Source organism: Neophocaena asiaeorientalis, unplaced genomic scaffold, assembly GCF_003031525.2.
Source record: "Neophocaena asiaeorientalis asiaeorientalis breed wild unplaced genomic scaffold, Neophocaena_asiaeorientalis_V1.1 scaffold11, whole genome shotgun sequence".
In the NCBI taxonomy this organism is placed as follows: Eukaryota; Metazoa; Chordata; class Mammalia; order Artiodactyla; family Phocoenidae; genus Neophocaena; species Neophocaena asiaeorientalis.
Genome location: NW_020173124.1, coordinates 225,749 through 247,272, shown reverse-complemented (window position 1 = coordinate 247,272; position 21,524 = coordinate 225,749). Strand labels below are relative to the sequence as shown.

Sequence of the window (21,524 nt, the reverse complement as noted above, 5' to 3'; positions counted from 1 at the left end):
TCTGACGTCTAGTTGAAAGCACAGGTCACAGTCTCTTTTTTCTTTACAACTGTGTTGTTTTAATTATACTCTCCTAAGTATTTATGTGAACAAAATTCATTATTTTTAAAGAACTAGCAATTTGTCACTATGGGAGGTAAAATAAGCAAACTAGAGGTAAAATTTAAGGGAGAAGTCACATCTTTAAAAATTTTTTAATTATAATTTCTGTTAATTTTGTTTAGTTTAGACAGATTTTCAATTTAACCTCTGGGTTATTCTGAAATAACCTCTGTTCTCTTGATTTGGAGCAGACCAGGGTCACTCTGCTGAAGCCCAACACTGAGGCTATAGGTAACTTAGTGGAAATGACACCTGCTTAAGCCCCTTACAGTGTGGTGAGCCTCATTAGCTGACTGGAAATAAAGTAAAGCCAAAGGATGTTTGACACACAGATGAAATCTCAAACAGCAGGACATAGATAGTAAAACATCAGCCTCACTGTAGTCATAAAAGGAATAAGATGTTTCAAATTATTAAATAGAAAAACCTAGGATTGTATGTATTCAAAAGCAAAAAGTCTGATCAGTCAATTAAATGAAAACTTAAATCAACCTAGAAAAGTTTTATTCATATAACTAAATTACCTCTCAATTTGGTATCGGTGATAATGTGACTAAAATATTTATAATTTTTCATATACCCCCAATAGTGTTTTGCATGAATTAAAAAAAATCAGCAATAGCAAGACAGTACAGTAACAATAGAATGTTGTGGATCAGATATCTTTGTTTTCAATACTTCCTGAAAAAAAGTTATCACTTCATTTGTCTCATTTTTAAGAAAAAAGTTAGCGAAGAGTAACATCTCAGCTAACACAATCAAGTAGTGGTTGTCCCTGTAAGTCCTGTGGTTTATGCAGTCATTTTATCTCCGATTCTTTTCTGATTCTTTTTCTGGAAAAAAAGATCTACTGTATACTTCTTGGAGAAAAATCAGTTCATAGCACAATTTTTAGTGAGGTAGATATTAAAATGAAGTGAATAATTTATGTACTTCACAATCATATCATTAAGCATTCTGATAAAAAATATTGCATTTTAAATTTATCTTACTAAGGGATTTGAGGTTTATCATCTAATTACTGCAGCCAATGATACACCCCCAAATATTATTGATTTTTAACAAAATAGGCAAATCACACCGATAAGAATTCTATTAGGATTGGAAATGAACATATGAAAATCTGGTAAAAATCAAGGTTAGGTCCAATTCTTGTGGCACAAATCATTTCAAATATTACATTTAAATCATTTTAATTAGAAAACTATAAAAGTAAATTTAAAATGAATTTACTTATTTTTAAGTGGAGACTCTTCCTGTTTTGAGTAAACTTCACTATATGTAGGATTTGCATTTTATCCATGTACCCACTTAGTAGACATGCATTTAAGAGTTTCTTTATAGCTTCTTCTTGTGGGTGATGATTGCAGTCTGCAATTTATTTTATGAAGATATTAGTCTTGGAGAGCATTTACCATGAAGAATGTTTTGTATTTAGCATTTATTTTTTCAAAGTTACTGTATTTAAGTATGAAAAAAAAGCCCAGACACAAAATAGAAGAAATCTTCCTCTGAGAGTAATGAATAAAATATGGATTAGCATAAAGAGTAATAATAACTATATTTTACCCTGGCCTTCCCTTAACTCAAAACACTTTTATGTCCTTATTAAAAATGAAATGGTGAGCAAAATCATTGTGTCATCTATCATTCAAACAGTGGGTGTTTATTTAAATCAGAAATATTTAGTAAAATTAAACATGTGTAAATAATATGTAAAATTTTAAATATTTTTAATATTAAAAATTTAGATATTTTTCAAATCTTGATTAGAAAGACTGTGAATATACTCAGGAGACTTGAAATCATCTTACTGTAATGACGAAATGTTTAATGTTCATGGCAATTGCTTTCAGAGTAAGCCTTATATCCCCAGACAATCACCATCTATCAAAGTAATATTTTTCTTTTGGTAATTTACGAAAGCCATAACAAACATGACCACAGGCTAAGTAAATATGGGAAAATCAGCTGAACAGGGAGATCTTCCCTGGGATTCACAGTGCTCTATTCCCTCTTACAGTGCCACTGGCAAAAAAATTACTCTCTTATTTAAAATATAAATATATATATATAAATCTACCCTGAATCAGCTCCATGATATCCAGACAGGTTCAGTAAAGGCTAGCATCACAATCTGTCTTACTTGAAGACAGTAACAGTATTTTAAATGAACAAATTTTTAGCTTGCTAATACATTTTCATTAGAGAAAATTGAACCTGGGTTATATATTTCTATGTTACAAATCTGCCTGGCATGCAACATGCTAAGATAAATGTCACCTTGCTTTTAGTCACTCACATAAGAATTACAGCAAAAACACTTCAAAAAGAAAATGAATACATTTTAGAAAATACCTAATATTTTCAATTTCAGAAGAAGAAAAAAAATTGAAGTACTAGAAGAAATCTACTAAATTTAACAATCGCTTGTTTTTATTCACGGCAACTATTTCAGATGCATGTGCTCTCTGTATGGAAAGTGTGATTTTCTTTAGATTCTTCTATCTTATGAGGGTACGTTTGGAACTGAATGTTACTGAGAAAAGGATAAGTTGTGGTCTGAGATCTAAGATTGGCTGAGCTTTCTTGGTTACTGTGTATGGTTGGCCAGTGAAGTTAGCAGGAACAATAATTCAAATTAATTAAATTAGTTAAATTAATTCAAATTAACTAAATGAATTCAACTCAATACCTCTTCCTGGTATCTCTGATGATTTTTAGCCCTATTCAGTGTTCAGCAAAATTTTTCTGTAGCAGGTCAGGTAATAACTATTTTAGGCTTTGTGAACCACATGGTCTGTGTAGCAGTACTAAACTGTTGTGGTGAGAAAGCAGCCGTAGACAATAAGTAAATTCATGAGCTTGTCTTTGCTCAGGAAATCTCACCATGTTTTCCTGAACAGTGTGCTTTCCTGGATGGTCATTTTGCTGCTTGTTGTGCACTTATTCCCTATTGTGGAATGCTCTAAGACCACCACAGTTCACATTTGCAGCAAGAGAGTAGGCTAGGCTGATCTGCCCTAGTGAGTTTTTAAATATCCATTACATATGAGTAGCATTCTTTAATCTTTATTTTTTTCCCTTTATTTCAAAGTTTCGTTGCAAAACTGATAAATGTATTCCATTCTGGTGGAAATGTGACACCGTGGATGACTGTGGTGATGGATCTGACGAACCAGATGACTGTCGTGAGTACACTGGCAGATGCAGGAGTTTAGAATTTAGAGCTCCTTACATCCCAGACCTGGAAAATTGAAGCTAGATCTTAAGTATTGCCTTCTGATAGCTTTCAAAAATTGAAACAGAAAGGTTTTATGTTAGTAGTTTAAAATACAGCAAAAATTGTTGCAATGTCTTATGTATGTCTCTGATCACTATTACATCTACAATGACACCATCAGCACTTTGTATTAGTCATCTCTTTCTCAATTTTTTTTTTACTTGTAGAATAACTAAACTCTTGATGTAGCAATCAGGAGAGTAAAAATCAGCATGATTTTGACTTAAGATATCATTAAATCAGAAGCAAAAATGGGCAAGTTTTCAGAATGCCACTCAATGACTGAAATCTTGACTTTAAGGAATACAGTCCTTCAACTTTTCTGTCAGTATTAAAATACTGAAAATTCTTTAAAAGTCAGATTTTTCCAATGTAAGTCATTAGTTGGCTGTTAGTCAATTTAGTATGCTCTTAGTAGTTGCCTTGAAGTGACTACCAATTATGTCTTGACATTTGACTGTCATTGGCATGGTTAGGTGCTATTTTTTTAAGCTATCTTTGGTAACCTAGGTTGTAATGGACAATCAGCAGACTTTTCCTTGTTAGCCTTTTATAGTTCACTTCATGGGTCACTCTAATACTGTCCTGTCAACTTGAAGATGCTAGTAGTCAATCATGATAATTCCCTCAACATCCCAGTAGATGGTTGCCTTGATTTGGTCTTGACAGTTGAGTTCAAGATCCTTAGGCTTGCACTAAAGAAACAAGTATACTGTCTTAGTGAAAGCCAGCTACTTTCTGCTACAGAACTTTCCACCACATAATTACAAAGCTGTTTCAAACTTATGACTTCTAGATAATTACTTGGATGAGCTGTATTCCACTTCTCTGGTCACTACCAAGTATATCAAACATTTGAAGTTTTTTCACATATCTCATTTATATGTTTAAAATCAGTAAATAATGTATTCAGTGAGAAGGAAAAAGTTTTAAAAGTCATTGCTTTTCTAATATTATTTTGTTTCTGAAAGGTCCATTGCCCTTTGATTTTTTTAATAAAGTTTTTGTTTTCACTGTGATGGACAATATATGAAGAGTAGTATCTGTATGACATAGGTATACTATTATGCCTGAATTATTCTTAAGTTACTGAATTAAAAAAAATCAAGGAATAAGAAATTATGGTGACCAATGGAGATTTACACAATAAAATTTATTAATTTATTTAATTAATAAATTAACATTTATTAATTTATTAAAGTTCCATATTAAGATGACCTTTCCTGCCCAGATTTACTAAAGTGTTTTTTGAGGAATTATCCCCATAATGACCTGCAGACAAAGTCATTAGCACCCAGTGCTCTCCCTTCTAAAATATTTACAGTTCCTGAACTCTAATTTTAATCTTGACTGAAATTTCATGTTGTATCCAAACTCATATGAAAACTTAACTACAGCTTTAGTATAACACACTTCTTACATTTACCGACTTTCAGAATATTTGGTGAACAAATATAACTTTAATGTCTTTTGAAGGGAACCAAAGAGGCATCTGGTATCTAAGAGTCTCTGTATGATCCTCATCCTGGTTAAATACCAATACTGAGTGTTTTTATTGGTGACATTATCTCTGTGATATTTTAGTAAATGATCTATTTCTTAGAGTTGACGGGTTAACAGCTTGAACATCTGTAGGCATGACACTTTATTTTGAGAGTCATGGTGAGGTAGAAAATGATGTACGTGTGTCTGTCGAGTGTTTAGACTTCATTTTTGAGTAGCTGCATCATCAAAATTTGCAGGTATTAAGAGCCACTGACAATACCTGTAATTTCACCTGAAAAAGCAGAAAAGCTTGATACCAGGTTCATATACCTTCATACTGCAATAATGTTATTTATGTAAATGTAGTTGAGTGATGCATCAAGAATTCTCTGGCATCATAAGTTTGTAATTATATTTCCTATAATACTCTAATGCATCAAGGATCATTCTAGAGACACATTTAAAGGTCACATAGGCTTCCTAGTTATTTAACAGACATTGGAACTCCTTTAATATTTACAACCCTTCTTACGGAAAAGTTTTGGACAACCTCACTTGTAATGGACAGTGTGACTGTGGGGATGAGGAAGATGAAAGGGGCTGTCATAAGTCACCTCAAAATGTTCTGTTCTGTCTTCTGACTCTGAACTGAAATTGGTCTAAAAATTACTCTCCATACACCATAAGTTCATAAAGTATTGAAAAATACAACAGCAGTTATGCACAAAGAAATATTAAAGGAACTCGTATATGAAGCAACAGGAAATAGAGGAAATGCATGTTTAGATCATGAGAAAATTAAGGATCGCCCAGTTTAAACATTTAGTGTGATTAATTAATAAATGTTGTAAATTGAAGGTAAATGACGTTCAACATTTTAGAACTTACTTCTATGGAAGCCATGCATATATTGAGGTTTTTTTTCATGTTAAAATTTTAATTAATATTTTAATTATAAAAGCGTAATTTATCTTCCAACGGAAGTTCAAAATATAATTTATTAATGTTTGATTGACCGATTTGAACTAATAAACAGCATACTATTAATCTCAAAATCAGTGATTAGTAACACACATTAGGATCATCAGTGAAAAGATAAGTGTTTATTGCAAGTTGTGAGAAGACTTCAGAGTCAGATGTGGATTTAAACTTCAACTCCGGCATTTGAAACTTGTATATTCTTGGGTGAATTATTAGAATCCATGAGACTTACTTTCCTCATTTATAAAATGGTCATGGTGATCCCAAGGTGAGAAGTTTATAATGAGATTCAATTAGTAACTATATGTGATAGAACCTAGCCCAGTGCATGATACAAAGTAGATATACAATAGATCCTACTTTATTGTTATTATTGCTTAAATAAACTCAAAGAATATAGCAAAAACTGCTTTACCATGTAGGAGATATTTATTATAATAACACGTATGGTATATAAAAATCTTTACTAGTTATGACATTGTCCTTATATATTAGTAAGATTATAGGAATAAATATCAATAATTCTGATTTAAAATGTGATAGTTATAGAAAGTATTTCCTTTAAGGAATGCTGGGGAATATGTATTGAGGGCAGATGTTTCTCTCTTAACACATTACAGGCAGCAAAGTGATCAAAGAAATAAGTTTTTAAGTGATATTGGAATAACTTTTTTAAAAAATTACAATGAATTGTGCTCTGCCACTCAATACCATGTCTTTGAAATGAGGAGAAATTTAAATGTTTTAAATATATATATTTATATTTATATGTTGTTAATATCTTTCTTCTTACTGTTAGTTTATAAAATCTAATCTGGAGGCCATCTGAGCTGCTCAAAGCTTAACTGCACATCTGAAACTAATAGCTCTCTGGATGTGAGACATTCACATTGTGCTCTAGGATATGTTTAATATAATAATATAATAAATATGTTGAATGTCAGAAAAGCTCTGTTTAAGAAGTCATGAGCTAAGATTGTCATTCCACGATACCTATATGTTTCCTCCTCTAGCGGAATTTAAATGTCAGCCAGGCCGATTTCAGTGTGGAACTGGGCTCTGTGCTCTGCCCGCTTTCATCTGTGATGGAGAGAATGACTGTGGGGACAATTCTGATGAACTCAACTGTGGTAGGTGATTACATTCTTAACTAAGGAACACGAATCTAATTCTTAACTGATTATGTCTGCACTGATTTAAATTCAGACACAGGCTTTAGCCCACGCTTTTTGTTCTCTCTTTTAGACACACATGTCTGCCTCTCAGGTCAGTTCAAGTGTACCAAGAACCAGAAATGCATCCCAGTAAACCTCAGATGCAATGGGCAGGATGACTGTGGAGATGAGGAAGATGAAAGGGACTGTCGTAAGTCACCTCCAGCTGTTCGCTCTGACCTCTGACTCCTAACTGAAATTGGTCTAAAGATTGTTATTGTTCACCATAAATTTATACAGTGTGGAAAATAGAACTGCAATGATGGGCAAATAATTCCAACTAGATGTCTATTGGGATGGTTAAGAAACTCTGTATAAAAGTATATAGAAAATTAAAACATGGGTGATCTTTACTTAAAAGCTACCTGGAGATTATTACAAACATGAAAAAACATGCATTCATCCACATCATCCTTAAGAGAAGCAGCAAAACCAAATTACAGGAGATTATGGTGCTTTTTTAAAAAATATAGATTTTTTTTTTACCATATTAAGTAGCTGCAGGTAATTTTCTTCTGTTGATTTAATTAGTTACTTGAAATCAACTCCATTTTAATTAGAAATTTTTTCCCTTAAAAATAACATATTGAATGTATGATAAGAAACAAAAATCTGGACAAAATAACCTAACAAAATCACTTGTTAAAAACTGTAAGTAATACTCCTTCTAATGTATCTTAACAAGCTACTTCAAAAGACAATTGTAAAATAATTTTAATTCTGTTCACCTCTTATTTCAATCTCCCATGAAAAATAAATATACATAAAATGGGAGGCAGAACAATTTACATCATATACATACATGCACGTAGGCAGGCAGGCACATACACACATACACGTACATACACACACAGGATCTGAACCATAGAGCACCTGTCAAGTTCAAGCTTTCAGCAGAACTGCTGTCAACATTTCTGTCTTACTGAAGTTTTATTTTATTCCTCTAAAACTTTTATTAGTAAATAATGTGCCGTCATCCAGCAATTTGATTAAGATGGTACATTCAGAATAAAGTCAGTACCAGTTCTTTATGGTTAGCCATTCTAGAAGCTGATCCATTAAACTGACTAAGATTTGTGAAGCAGTTTATAGTTTGAGTCAGATGTTCACCTCTTCCGTCAAAATCTCAACACAACTAGAGGTTTTGATAAATTCTATGCCTTTCTGTTTCTCATTCACTAACGTCTTCTGATTTTAGTCTTTTTCTATTTACAAAAATGCCTATGTGTAAATTCTTATATTTATTTATCTGAAAAAAATTATTTTGAAAGACCCTGAATCCTTTATTTTTTAATTAGTTTCAAGATATCTAATCAAGGTGGGGTGGTTTTGAAAACTCTGATTTTTATCAAATGCATCATTTGCAGAAATATATTTTATTTATTTATACTGGAACGGGTAATAGGAATACACTATAGATAATTAAAAGTTAAAACTTATCACCTTCAGGGTCTTATTAATTAAAAGATGATACATTTTCAATTGATTAACTTAAACATTTATTTGTTTTTTATTTAGAATGTCTATTCTTGTCCAAAGCTACATTTTAATAATAGATGCTTTCTCTTAAGCCGAAAACAGCTGCTCTCCAGACTATTTCCAGTGTAAAACTACCAAACATTGCATTTCCAAGCTGTGGGTTTGCGACGAGGATCCAGACTGTGCAGACGCATCAGATGAAGCCAACTGCGGTGAGTGCTTTGTGATGGTGGATCCTACCTCTTGCATTTGTATCATCATCTGAGATGGCCATAGTGAAATGAATTTGAACACAATTCTGATACAACTAGGGCCTAACGTGTGAATGTTTTTCCTCTGTGCTCCCAGAGTCAATAACCTCAGGTTAGCTATTTTAGAAAAAGCATGGAGGGGTAAGGCAAAAGGGTTAAGTATTGCTTTAACATAAGTCAAAACTGTTTCTAAAAAGACAGATCTGAAAGGTAAGATAAAACTGTCTTCTTATGTTAGCATATGCACATGCTATTAGCATTTAATGAATAGAAACAATAAAACATTTTCATATTGTTCTAGGCTTCATTTTTCTCCTTAAATATGATTGTTCATTTATCCAATGATTATTGTTCATTCTTAAACATGGTGGGGAAAAACAAAAAAGATAACAAAGGCATCTGTTCTGTTTTAGTAGATGGCAGCAATCATTTAAGTTAGCATGTTTCTGAAACATTAATATTTTCACTTAAGATCAATTATTTTATTTACAGTTATTATTACTTAACATTGCAGAAATGGAGAACATATGTATTCATTTTTGTTTAATGCATTTGATTCTATCCTGAATATGTCAACAGTGGAACAGAAATAAAGTAATAGTTGTCATGTGTAACTCATTTTTTTCAACATTTATGAAACATTAATTGAGGCTATTTTTTAGGTGACTGCACCAAACTTGGCATTGTTGGGGAAGCAAAAAAAGCATTTAATCTGGTAATTGATTAGAAAAGACAGAGTTTGTCCAAACTAAGGACAGAACCTTCAGGCTTCTTAGAAAAAATGGTCTTAAATGCATTTGCTAGATTCCACCTTACTGTTAATTAACTCTTCTGGGAGAAATCAAAATGATGAAAATCATTTAAGTTCTTTGAAATTCCATTATATTGAACAATATTCATGAGCTATATGTATAATCACAGGCAACAATATGTCATTAAGAGTTTTTTTCTAATACTGTCTCTATATAACTGTGTCTTCAGGACATGCGATCAGTATGGCTTATCACTTTATAGTATCATAAAATCACCATTTCTCACTTTGTGGAATTGACCTTCATAATCAATTCACAAAGCATCAAACCACATCCATCACCAGTTTGTCCATAACACTTATCAAGGACTTTTGCAGGCGAGTTTATATTACTGGCTAGTTTGCTCTCTTGTCTTTTGTTTACCAAAGCAACATGGAATAATGACTTATATTAGCTATCTGAAAAATTTCTTGGATGAAATTTTTTTTTCTCGATTTTACTCTTCTTCCTCCTCACTTTGATGTGATTTAACTGTTTTGGTATGTTACACTGTTCAAACTGATAATTATTAATCATCATAATAAGAATAATGCCTAATATTTATGTGGTGTTTACCGTATGGCCCAAGAAATGCGTTAAAGGCTTTATAGCGATTACTTCATTTAATCTCCTTATTATCCCTGTTTTATGGTTGAGGAAAATGAGATCCAAGGAGTAACTTACCCCAAATCCTACAGCTAACAAGTGGCATAACTGGAACTTGAATCCAGGGTTATTTGACACCAAAGCCTGTGCTCTATGACCATAACATGAATCCACATCATTTTTTCTATATAAAAAGAAAATATTTAAATATTTTCTGTTATAAAATTATATAGAATTCTCCTAGCCACAATTATTGCTTTAAGTTCCAGACCAGTATACAAATATATACATACATACAGAAAATGGGGGAAAGGATGAATAAGGGTTACCATTTAATGTATCTTAAACCCACTCTAAAATGTTACCATGGACAGGTGCTAATTTAACTTAAAGAAACTTCTTCTACATCATATTTTAGCATGGCATTTGCCAATCCTTATTTTTGAAGGAGCTAAAAGACCACCTCTTTCCCCTTTCTTCTGTCTTCAATACATATATAAATGCCATGTGTTTTTGCTAATTCTTTTAACACCCTTGTGGGATAGTTCCTCGTTTGATGCTTTATTGAGTGGGAAAGAAACATAACACTCCTTAAAGGTTAACCCTATCAAGCCAAGGCCTTATTATTTGAATCTGAGTTACATGTTTCTTTGTGGGTGAGAATGGGCCTTGTCTAGAAGAAGGGATGTGTTTCACTATTTCACATGTCAAGTGACCTAGCAGGTTGTAGTGTAGACTTGCATTAAATGCTGTTGAGAAACTGGCCCATTTATTGTTGCAAAACCTCCATTTGCAACCCATTTTTATTTCAGTTGCCTTCTGTACTTTCTTAGCCCAGTGCTCAGTTTAGGGGGAGATTCATTTTTATTCTTGGAGTTCACCTAGCCCTTACATCTTATTTTTCAGCACCAATATTTGTATTTATCTATAGTTTTATATCTAATTGTTTTCTCTCAGTTCTAAAGTTCCAGGATTATAGTTTGTTTTACCTTGACCTAATTAAACAATTTGGTTTGTTTTGCTTTTAATTGTGTAAATAAAACCAATGTAGAAGCACACATGCAAGGGAGAGGGAGAGAGAGAGAGACAGTCACTATAGAAAAGCCTAACAAAACAGAGCACAGTAACTTAACACAAACACAGTACACATGTAGTATAGGGAACTAAATAACCAGTAATGTGCAAATATTTTAAAAATTATTTGATTTTTATATTTACCAAAATATCATATGTTTATTGCAGTCAGCCCAGTGTAACTTTTGAGATCTTATGAGTACTTGCAAATTTAACAGCTAATGCTCAATATTTGTAAAAAATTGTATGGTAATCATTTCCAGGTTAGCATAAGGAGGCTTTGAAATCACTTTGAATAGATGTAGATTAAATATAGTTTAGGAGTCTTTGTCCAGTAATCTAGTCGTGGTGAGACTTTGAATTTAAAAATTAAATTAACTGCATAGTTTCCCATCTTATTATGGATAGATTTTGAGATGGTTGTATTTGAGTCCATTAAAGCTACATTTGGCACATTTGGATTTAAATTGAAAAATATTTTAAAACACCTTTTAATTCTATTTTTGTATAAATATGGATTTAAATCTATGCTACCTTCACAGTTGTAGCAAGATACAGTGGGCCTGTCTCATCCACAGGTTCCACATCAGCAGATCTGGAAAGGCCGACTGTACTAAGCTAGTTTGTCTAAGGGACTTGAGCATCCATGGATTTTGGTTTCTGTAGGGATCCTGGAACCAATCCCCTGTGGATACCAAGGAAGACTGTAGTTTTAACTTTGTTTTATGAGTTGTTAATAGTGATTCTAAAATTATTTCTTTTTGCCTGAGGTTGTTTATTCTTTCCTCACTCTATGCCCAAATAAAAGAAAGCTTCTTAAAACATAGATATACACACTTCTACTAGACTATTGATGTTAACTACTCTTAGAAGGTTGTTACACTATTTATTACAATATTGGGCCAGCACCACATTTGAATGCCTGACCACAATCAGTAGACTACTCCAACTGTGGCAGCTCTGGGATTTTCATTAAGAATCTCAGTTTCAAACTTTCTTCACCTTCTGCCTGCCATTTTCTATTTTAGGAATGAAGTGAGCATTTAGGGATTTGACGGATCTGTACTAGATTCATAATTCTTTGTAACAGAGTTGAAACTTTTCTGCAATTTGACTCTCATAAGGTGATATCAGAATATGTCTTTCCATTATGTTCTCTCTCCCTGTTTTATAGTTTAGATTCTCAGTGCCCTAGATCCCTATGAAACATCCTTTTCATCAGTTTTATGCCTGGGCTTTCCTGGTCAGCTATGAACTCACCACTCCGCTCTCTAGAGTCGGCTGTTTGTGCTCCCACATCGCTCCTCCCTGTGGTCTCATTTCCTGCTTTCTTCTCCTACATCATTTCTGTGTCATCAAAGAGAGTCTTGCTTTCACGCTGGTTCAGAGTCATTTGCTGCTTTTGAACAGTCTTGATTTATAACCAACCTGCTGCTTGGCTAATTATTTTTACTTAATGCAGTCATTGTAATCACACTAGCTGGGGCTTGTGAAAGGAACTTGAGCTTCCTACAGTAGCTTTGTACTTTCCACAGCCTGGATTTCAAGCATGACACTGAACACACTCAAACCAAAAGACAGAACCCGTCAATGCTTGCTTTTATTCTCCCTTAAATGTCTGATGAGGAAATTTGAATTGGGTTACTCAAGCTATGAGAATATAAGAAAAAAAATATTTTTTAAGTTAAAGCAAGTGTAATACATATTAAATTATAAGATATTTCAAACACAAAGACTTGCACAGAAAGTTACACAACGATATACCTGTACCATTTTTAATAGACTTTAACATTTGGTCTAAGATATCTCTTAAAACATTTAAATCCCTACAGTAACAGATTTATAGCAGTACATAGGAAGCCTACGTATTAGATGCTGTATTAAAAAAAGTATGAAATGTAGAACTTTAAAAATTTGCCTCCTTTTACCTACTTTTAGAACAAAAATATGTGTGTTTCTTTTAGTTTATAAGATTCTGTTCACATATCTTTTGGTCTGGCAATATCCTTAGAGGATATTCTATCATTTATATTTTCAGGTGTTATTTAATGTTGTTTAGTACCATGTATATAGAATTATACTGTATATTAATGAATGAAAGTAGGTAAAATGAAAGATTGTATTGCCTCTTCTCAACAGCAACACCTGATAATGCACCTCTATGTAGAAGGTACTTTTGTTTATTCCTTTAAGAAAACTTAGATTTGTGCTTATATGTTAAGATCAGTTTGAGGATCCAAGTGGTATCAGACTTTGTTTACAAAAAGACTATCCATTTTCAGCCATTAACATTTCAGGACAAAATATAGTAATGCGTAAAAAATGACCTATTGTAGAGTTGTGACTGTAGCATTTATTAGCTTTGTGATGTGTATGTAGGGGACAGATGTGGTATAGATGATGATTCTGATAACCATACTTATTCTCCAGTCAGTGTTAAATTCAATGCCTGGGCTGCAAAGCCTCTGGGCTAGATATTTTATGTCATCAGGCGACTGTTCATATATGGTTCCTTGTTCAGAGTTCATGTGGGAAATAATGGGAGTGGAAGGAGAGGTGACATAGGGTTTAGTGTGAAACAATGAACTCTGTTACCTCTTGCTGGGTTATGGATGCCAGAGTAAATTATTACTTATTTTTATTTCCATTTGAAATCTTAACCTTCTAATTAATATTTTTAGTTTTCAAATCCAAAATTCTTGAGAGGTATTTTTAAAGGAATATGAACAGAAATTCTTCATGATGAGTTTCCTTTGACCCAAAGCAGAATTGACATGAAAAAATATTATTTAAGAGCTAGAGAGATAAAATAGAGAGTGGATCTACCCTGTGACCAGAGATTTCTCATTCCTGTGGATCATATTATTCACATGAGTACAACACTTCCCTTCAAAATTCTATGTTCTAAGAAAGAGACAAACCTCCAGTATATAAATATTTCCCTTTTGATACAGTTACTGGGTTTTGACTAATATTTGAAAAAAAGCAGAATATAAACATACTATTTATTAAAGTTCAAGTAAATCTAATATGTTTTCAAATAATATTTTTGATTAATGGTATTTGGGTTATGTGAATTGTATTATCTTACTCAAGATTTCTAATGTAAGTTTTTATATTTAACCTTAAACTAATAAAAAGTTACAGAATATGTGTATACCTGCAAAAATATTATAGTAACCATTTTGCTGTAAATACTAATATCAAATATTAATGTTAAAGTAAATGTATGGTATTTTGTTTTAGTTCATTAGAATCAATCATTCAGGAATTGAATGTATTGACAATTAGTGTTAAATACTGAGTATTAAATATTGAGTGGCTGACTCAATAAAAAAATCCATATCACAATGCTGGGAACTTACTTTTTATAAACTTCCATACAGCTTTAATTAATTAAGCTATTGAAAGAGTAACATCTAACCTGTTTCAACTTGTTGAAGACATTTCTAAAGTATTAATCTAATTTTTTTCTATCACCAAGTAAACAGTACTGGCAAAAATGTCATATTACTTAATAGCATATATGGCTATAGATCCACATTTTGAATATTCTTATATTACATTAAAAAATCAAACATCGAATCTGTTTATATTTTAGTCTCCTTTGTAATTAACTTCTGAATCCTAAAAACAAAATGTACTCAGAAAATTCAGTATATTAATTCCAATTAATCATGTTTTTCTATAAAAGATCATACAGCTATGTCTCTTAACAATTATATCTGTGTATCAGTAAGCTAGATTCCTCATATGGATATTTCTGTCTGTTTCTAGAAACTATTCATAGATGGTGAGGTGTTATGTTACTTTATGGATTCCTATCCTAGAAGTTCTTTGGATGAACTTAGAGTTCTTGGAATGAGCGTATCCCCAGTCCCATGATAATTACTGCTTCAAGAAGAGAATCTTTTGGATTCTCAGATCTTCAGTTTGGTCTTTTAATGTTTAAAGCCACAAGATTCTTGGTATAAAGAGGCATTGAGCAGTAAAAATCTCACTGCATAACTATCAGTGAATCAGAGAGGTATAGGAAACTACCTCTAGTAATCATAAATCATTTTATGAACTCAGTACCCTGACAATTCAGCCAGTTCTTTTTAAATAAAGAACATTTTACTGAGTCAGAGGGAAGAAAATTGAGAATCAGTCACTTAAAATATGAACAAAAAATTTTTTTCTGTCTGGATTTACCATGTCCATTTCATAATATTCGAATAGAGGTAATTGCAGATCAGATTTGTTAATATTTCTTAAAATTATTATTGGGAACACGTAATTTAAAAGCCTGGTATTACCAAGAGATATTACCAATGGATATTGGTATTACCAATGGGGAATTTGAAAATTATGCACAAGGCTGAATTTCAAGGGGCTCTCATATCAGCACCCCTGTTCTTTGCAGAGGAAAGCACCAGGACTTTTAAAATCTCTGGATACAATCAGTTCATCCTACGACATACTTTGGGCCCAGATTGTATTACTTGTTTCCTTTTTAATATTTTACTTGTAGAACTAAACTTGATTTTTGTATCTTTATAACATTCATTTATTTTAAAAATTAATAAACATCTACTGAAAATGTTAAGTAAGCCATTATATATACTCAGGGAATTCAAAGTCTAATAATAAGGATAGTTTTGAAAGCTCATCATGCTAGGCATTGTGCTAAACTTTATGTGTGGATTATATCATTTAATCCTCACAACAATCCTATGAGAGAGGATGTTATGTGAGAGAGTATAACTATCATTATTCCTATTTTATAAGTAAGGATATAAGGCTCAGAGAGTGTAAGTAATTTTCCTAGGATTACCCAGGTAAAAAATGAGTAAGCAGAATTTGGTTCCACAGGAGATGTCTTCAGCCCCATGCACTTAACCATTACTCAGTAGAGCTTCCTTGACCTGGCTTAAATATGCAGTAAGGCAAGGAATTAAGATGCAGATACAAATGATCCTAGACAAATAGGAATGGATAAATGTCATCAGAAAAAAATGCATACTTAAATAGAATTTTTAAAATAACATTGTCACTAATAGTGAGTGGGCGTAGGAGTGACAATGAAGGGATGCCTTGTCTATAGTCAATTTGAAAGCAAAACAATGTCATTAAATTCTAGCTTGACACAATTCTAGTTTGACACTAGCCTAACAAAATCCAATTCTCTCTTTGTTAAAAAGGGAGATTAGTGAGTGTTGAGCAAAGCCCTATTTTCCCATGACCAAACTTTTCATAATGAAGCAACTAGAAAAAATGAAAGAGAACTGAACAGGGGATAACCTTCTCAGCAGCCAGTCAATACTATATAACACCCTGCTTATTCACTGTTAGAGCCATCTAGTACGTGATCCACAGCTTGCCATCCATGTTACGCAGGTCACACGTTTGAAAATGTTGTCCTCCACTTGATTAACAGAAGGAATGAACATGAATATAGATTTATTTTGTAGATCATGCATTTTCTCCTTCCTGAAGCTTTTAAAAATATATGAAATTGCTGTAGGTACGTACAAGGAGTATTTTCAGGAAATGGTGACATTCCTCAGAGTCTAACTCTATGCATAATGCAAGTCATTTAAGGAACTGCAACAGTGCTTTTAAAAATGGTATCTTCATTATATTCTTATTCAAAAGTCTCTACCAATCTAAATGAAGCATAAGTAATACAGAGGATCTATTAATAGTTAAAATGAATTCTAGAATTATTATTATCAATGGTTATTAATTTTGGATGACTAAACTATTATTAAAGTAGATTAAAATACAAGTGACTACTGAGAAGAGAATATTTGCTCATGCTAGTATTACTCTTAGTATACTTTCAAAAACTTTCACCATGCAGAAGTGAAGGTTATTGACACTGTGCTTTGTTCCAATTTTTTGAAAACTTTAATATAAGAAAGCATTTTTTTCTTATTTTATGAAATTTGTTAATTAATCACTGGGCATGAATTATCTAGATTCTTTTCTGGAAAAAATGTCTTGGCACTACATGCTGTATTTTTTGGCACTGAAACAAATGCAAGAAATGAACATGCTAAAATCTCTAGTTTGGAACAGTTAAGATGACTCTTTTTCAAAAACTATCGGGTGTGGGGTAATGGGATGGCAGTACCAATCTTAAATCCCAGAGCTTTCTTTGCGCTACTTGGTTTTCACAGCTGGAATTTACTACTTCTTTATAGTACAAAATTATTCATCCACCCAATTTCATTTTTTTGGCTCAATGCTGTGACTTAGTCATTTTCAGCATCTTACTGACAGATGGAAAGTGTTCACTAACCATGCTGCTGAATTAACACAGAATGCATTTCTAAACCACAATAAAGGATGGAGCTGAAAGCGTCAAGTCCACGCAGTTTCATCTAGAGTGCATATATTGTTATGATGTTCATAGAATCTTCAAAGGAAAAGGATCATTAGAGGTCCTCTGGTTTTCACCTACTTTAATAGGGCCACATCTATCATTCCTAATCAAACAAACAAACAACAAAAATACTTCTCTTTGTCTAGGTAATATGCTAGAATCACACTATAAATTAAGCCTATTTTTTTTCCTTTTAAAATATTTCCAATGGAAATATTGAATAACCAAACGTTATTCTTTGGGTTAAAGTCCTTTGTTTAAGGACTCAAGTTTTTTTACATCCTTCTTCAGGCCAAAATAATTTCATTTTCTTTAATCTCTCTGCATGTGTTCTATTTTCCTTTCTATTCATCAGCTGTATATCTCTCTCCTGAAACCTTCCCAAGTTCTATGCTTTGGGTAAGATCTGTGGAACAGTATGCGGCATTTTTAGTTATATATGTGCTGAGTATCTCCTGTTCTCCATTGCTGTATGCCCACTCTTGTATTCTAATACTGCTTCTATGTTATTGCATTTTTAAAGGTTCTAATGAAGCCTACTGTCTCCCTTGCCAAATTATAAATTCCAGGAGGGCTGGATCTATATATCTTTCTAATCCCTAATATATCCAGTACCTAGTACAGAATCTGGCACAGATAAACATTTGAGGAACAACTGAAGGAAGGAAATTTTAAAAATACAGATTTTATTTGGTTCAACCGAATATAATACCTTTCTCCCCTAAACCTGAACTTTAGGAATCTAGTTTTCTTTCTTTGAGTTTATATGTATTTTATTTCATATTTGTGAAAAACTGCTTTTCCTCCTGATCAGTTCAATAGTTGGGGCTTGATTAGTGTACAAATTGGCTAAAATTTTAAGGGAATTTCAATATAGAGAATCACTGACACGTTGTGTCAAACTTGTACAATGAGATGTGCCTCCTCTCTGTAGGAAGAAAGTGTGCTATGGCAGTACAATCGGGCAGCTTTTTGAAAAGAGCCTAAAACTCTGGTGTTACTAGCAACAGAGCTCCATTCTGTGGATAGATTCTTCAGGTCTCTACTATTTCCTCATTTGTAAACAGATATAATACTTTTGTCCTTAGAAAGCTGATGAGAGGGTTAAAAGAAATAAAGGTATATGAGTACCTAGTAGATGTATAAGTACATAATAGACCCACAGAAAATATTTTTTGTCCCTTTTTTCAGAACTTTTTGCTACATATTTAGTATTGACACAGGCTAAAACAATTACACATTCTGTAATGGAGACAGAAGGGAACAAATAAAAGATTTAAATAAATACTATGAAATTTTATGACAATAAAATGGTTCTGTGAAATCTTGCTTTTTTTTGTCAGAAGAGAGGAAAAAATAAAATGTAGAGTTAATAACAAAGAGTTGGTGACTTAAGAGAATAATGCCTAGTGTATTAATAAATGTTAAAGAGCATATGACTAGTATGAATCTTCAGGTACATATTATATGGTATCCAGGAAATCTTAGATTCACAATTCTGTATATTCACTACACGTCCCTGTGAGTACTGTTTGTTTGTTTAACAGCTTTATTGAAGTATAATTGGCATACAGTAAACTGCATATATTTTAAATGGACAATTTGATAAGGTTTAACAGGTTTGTTAAACAGGTGATTAAATCCTCACCACAATCAAGATAATGAACACGTTTATCACCCCTAGAAATTTGTTTCCCTTTGCAATACCTCTCCCTCACCCCACTTCCTGCCTTGCCTCTATTACCTGCTTTCAGCCCCTGTAGATTAGTGTACATTTACATAAAACTGGAGTCATACAGTATGTATTAACTTTGTCTGGCTTATTTCACTCAGCTTAATTATTTTGAGATTATCCATGTTGATGGTTGTATTGAATGTTCATTCCTTTATATTGCTGTGAAGAATTCTATTGTATGGATAAATATAATATTTTTTATCTGTTTACCCATTTATGATCATTTGGGTCAGTTCAAGGTTTTTTTTTAATTAAAGTATAGTTGATGTACAATATTATATAAGTTACAGGTATGCAGTATAGTGATTCACAATTTTAAAGGTTATATTCTATTTATATTTATTATAAAATATTTGCTATATTCCCCATGTTGTACAATACATTCTTGTAGCTTATTTTATATCTATCTAATGGTTTGTACCTCTTAATCCCCTGATTCAAGTTTTAGACTATTGCAAATCAAGTTGCTATGAACATTCTTGTATTAGTCTTGGTATGGATACATGCTTTCTTTTCTCTACATGTAGACTAGTTCACATGATAAGCATATGCTTAACTTTTTAAGAAACGTTTTAAGAAAGTATCAAACTCTTTTACAAAGTGGTTGTACTATTTACCATTCCCACTGGCAGTATTGGAGAATTCCAGGTTCCTCTACATCCTTGCCAATACTTGATACTTTTACATTTTAGTCATTCTAATAGATTTGTAATGGTATCTCATTGTGGCTTTAATTTGCATTTCATTAGTGATTAATGATATTGAACATCATTTCACATGCATATTTGCTGTCTGTATATCTTCCTTGGTGAAGTATGTATTCAGATAATTTTCTCATGTTTTTATTGGATTGTTTGTTTTTATATTATTGAATTCTGCAAATTCTTATATATTCTGAATCCAAGTTAGTTTTTGGATAAATGTTTTACAAATATATTTTCGTAGTCTATGCCTTGTCTTTTCATTCTCTTCTTCTCCTTACTCTAGGTTCGATTTGCTCTTCTTGTTCTAGTTAATTATTGTGTAAGCTGAGGTCACTGATTTGAAACCTTTCTTCTCTTATAATGTAGGTGTTTCATTTTTTAATGTGCACCTAAATACTGCTTTAGCAGCATCCCACACATTTTTATATGTTGTATTTTTATTCATTTCTAACTTGTACGTTCTAACTTCACTTTTTATTTCTTCTTCAACCTATGGGTTATTTAGAAATGTGTTATTTAGTGTCCAAGTAACTGGGGATATTCTAGATATTTTTGTTTATAATTTAATTCCATTGGTGGCCAGAATACATAATTTTCATGGTTTGAATTTCTTCTTTACTTAACTTGAATTCTTTGAAATTTATTGATACATCTTTTATTGTTCATGATTTAGTCTACTTTGATAAAGATTTCACGTTCCTTTGAAAAGAAAGTATATTTTCCTGTTGTTGGGTGCTCTGTACATATCCTTAGATCAAGTTGGTTGATAGTGCTGTTTAGGTCTTCTATATCCTTATTAATTTTTTGTGTACTTATTCTATCATTTACTGTGAGATGAGTAATGAAATTTCTGACTTACTGTGAATTTTTCTTTGCAGTTCTACCAGTTTTTGCTTCATATGTTTGGAAATGTTGTTATCGGTGCCTTTTAGAATTGTTATGTTTCCATTTGTAATTAGGAAATAAACTCCCTTATCCCTAGTAAAATTCTTTGCTATGAAATCTACTTTGATATTATTATAGCCTCTCTTGGTTTCTTTTATTTATTATTAGCATGGTATATCTTTCTCTATTCTTTTACTTCTAACGTATTTGTGACTTTATATTTAAAGTGTATTTCCTAGAGTTAGCACAGAAATGGGAATTTTTTTCCAAGTTGATAATCTCTGCCTTTTAATTGGAGGTTTTCGAGTATTTACATTTTAGGTGACTGTGAATATGTCTGTTTGAGTCTATCATCTTTCTTAAAATATGATTTGTTAGGTGAAATCAGAACAGTGTTTTTGTTTTCTAGGACTATTTTCTACTGAGCTGACACCATTCTATTCTGAATAGTCTACCCAGTGTCCTGTACATTATAAGATTGTCCAGTTTTACTAGTGGGAACAGGCACCATTCCAGGTCCTGTGTGAGCTGCAGATACTCTCCCTATAATCTTTGCAGATGGTT

The 21,524-nt window shown here is 32.3% G+C and overlaps 1 protein-coding gene across 1 annotated transcript in view; it reads left to right on the top strand.

The window, feature by feature from the left end:
* The window catches only part of LRP1B (LDL receptor related protein 1B), a 1,787,379-nt gene that overhangs the window by 1,590,111 nt on the left and 175,744 nt on the right, over positions 1 to 21,524 (top strand). Inside the window, exons 63-66 of the mRNA XM_024744102.1 lie at positions 3,200 to 3,293; positions 6,865 to 6,981; positions 7,097 to 7,216; positions 8,637 to 8,756. Coding sequence (XP_024599870.1) covers positions 3,200 to 3,293; positions 6,865 to 6,981; positions 7,097 to 7,216; positions 8,637 to 8,756 — 451 coding nt within the window. The remainder of the gene's footprint in view (positions 1 to 3,199; positions 3,294 to 6,864; positions 6,982 to 7,096; positions 7,217 to 8,636; positions 8,757 to 21,524) is intronic.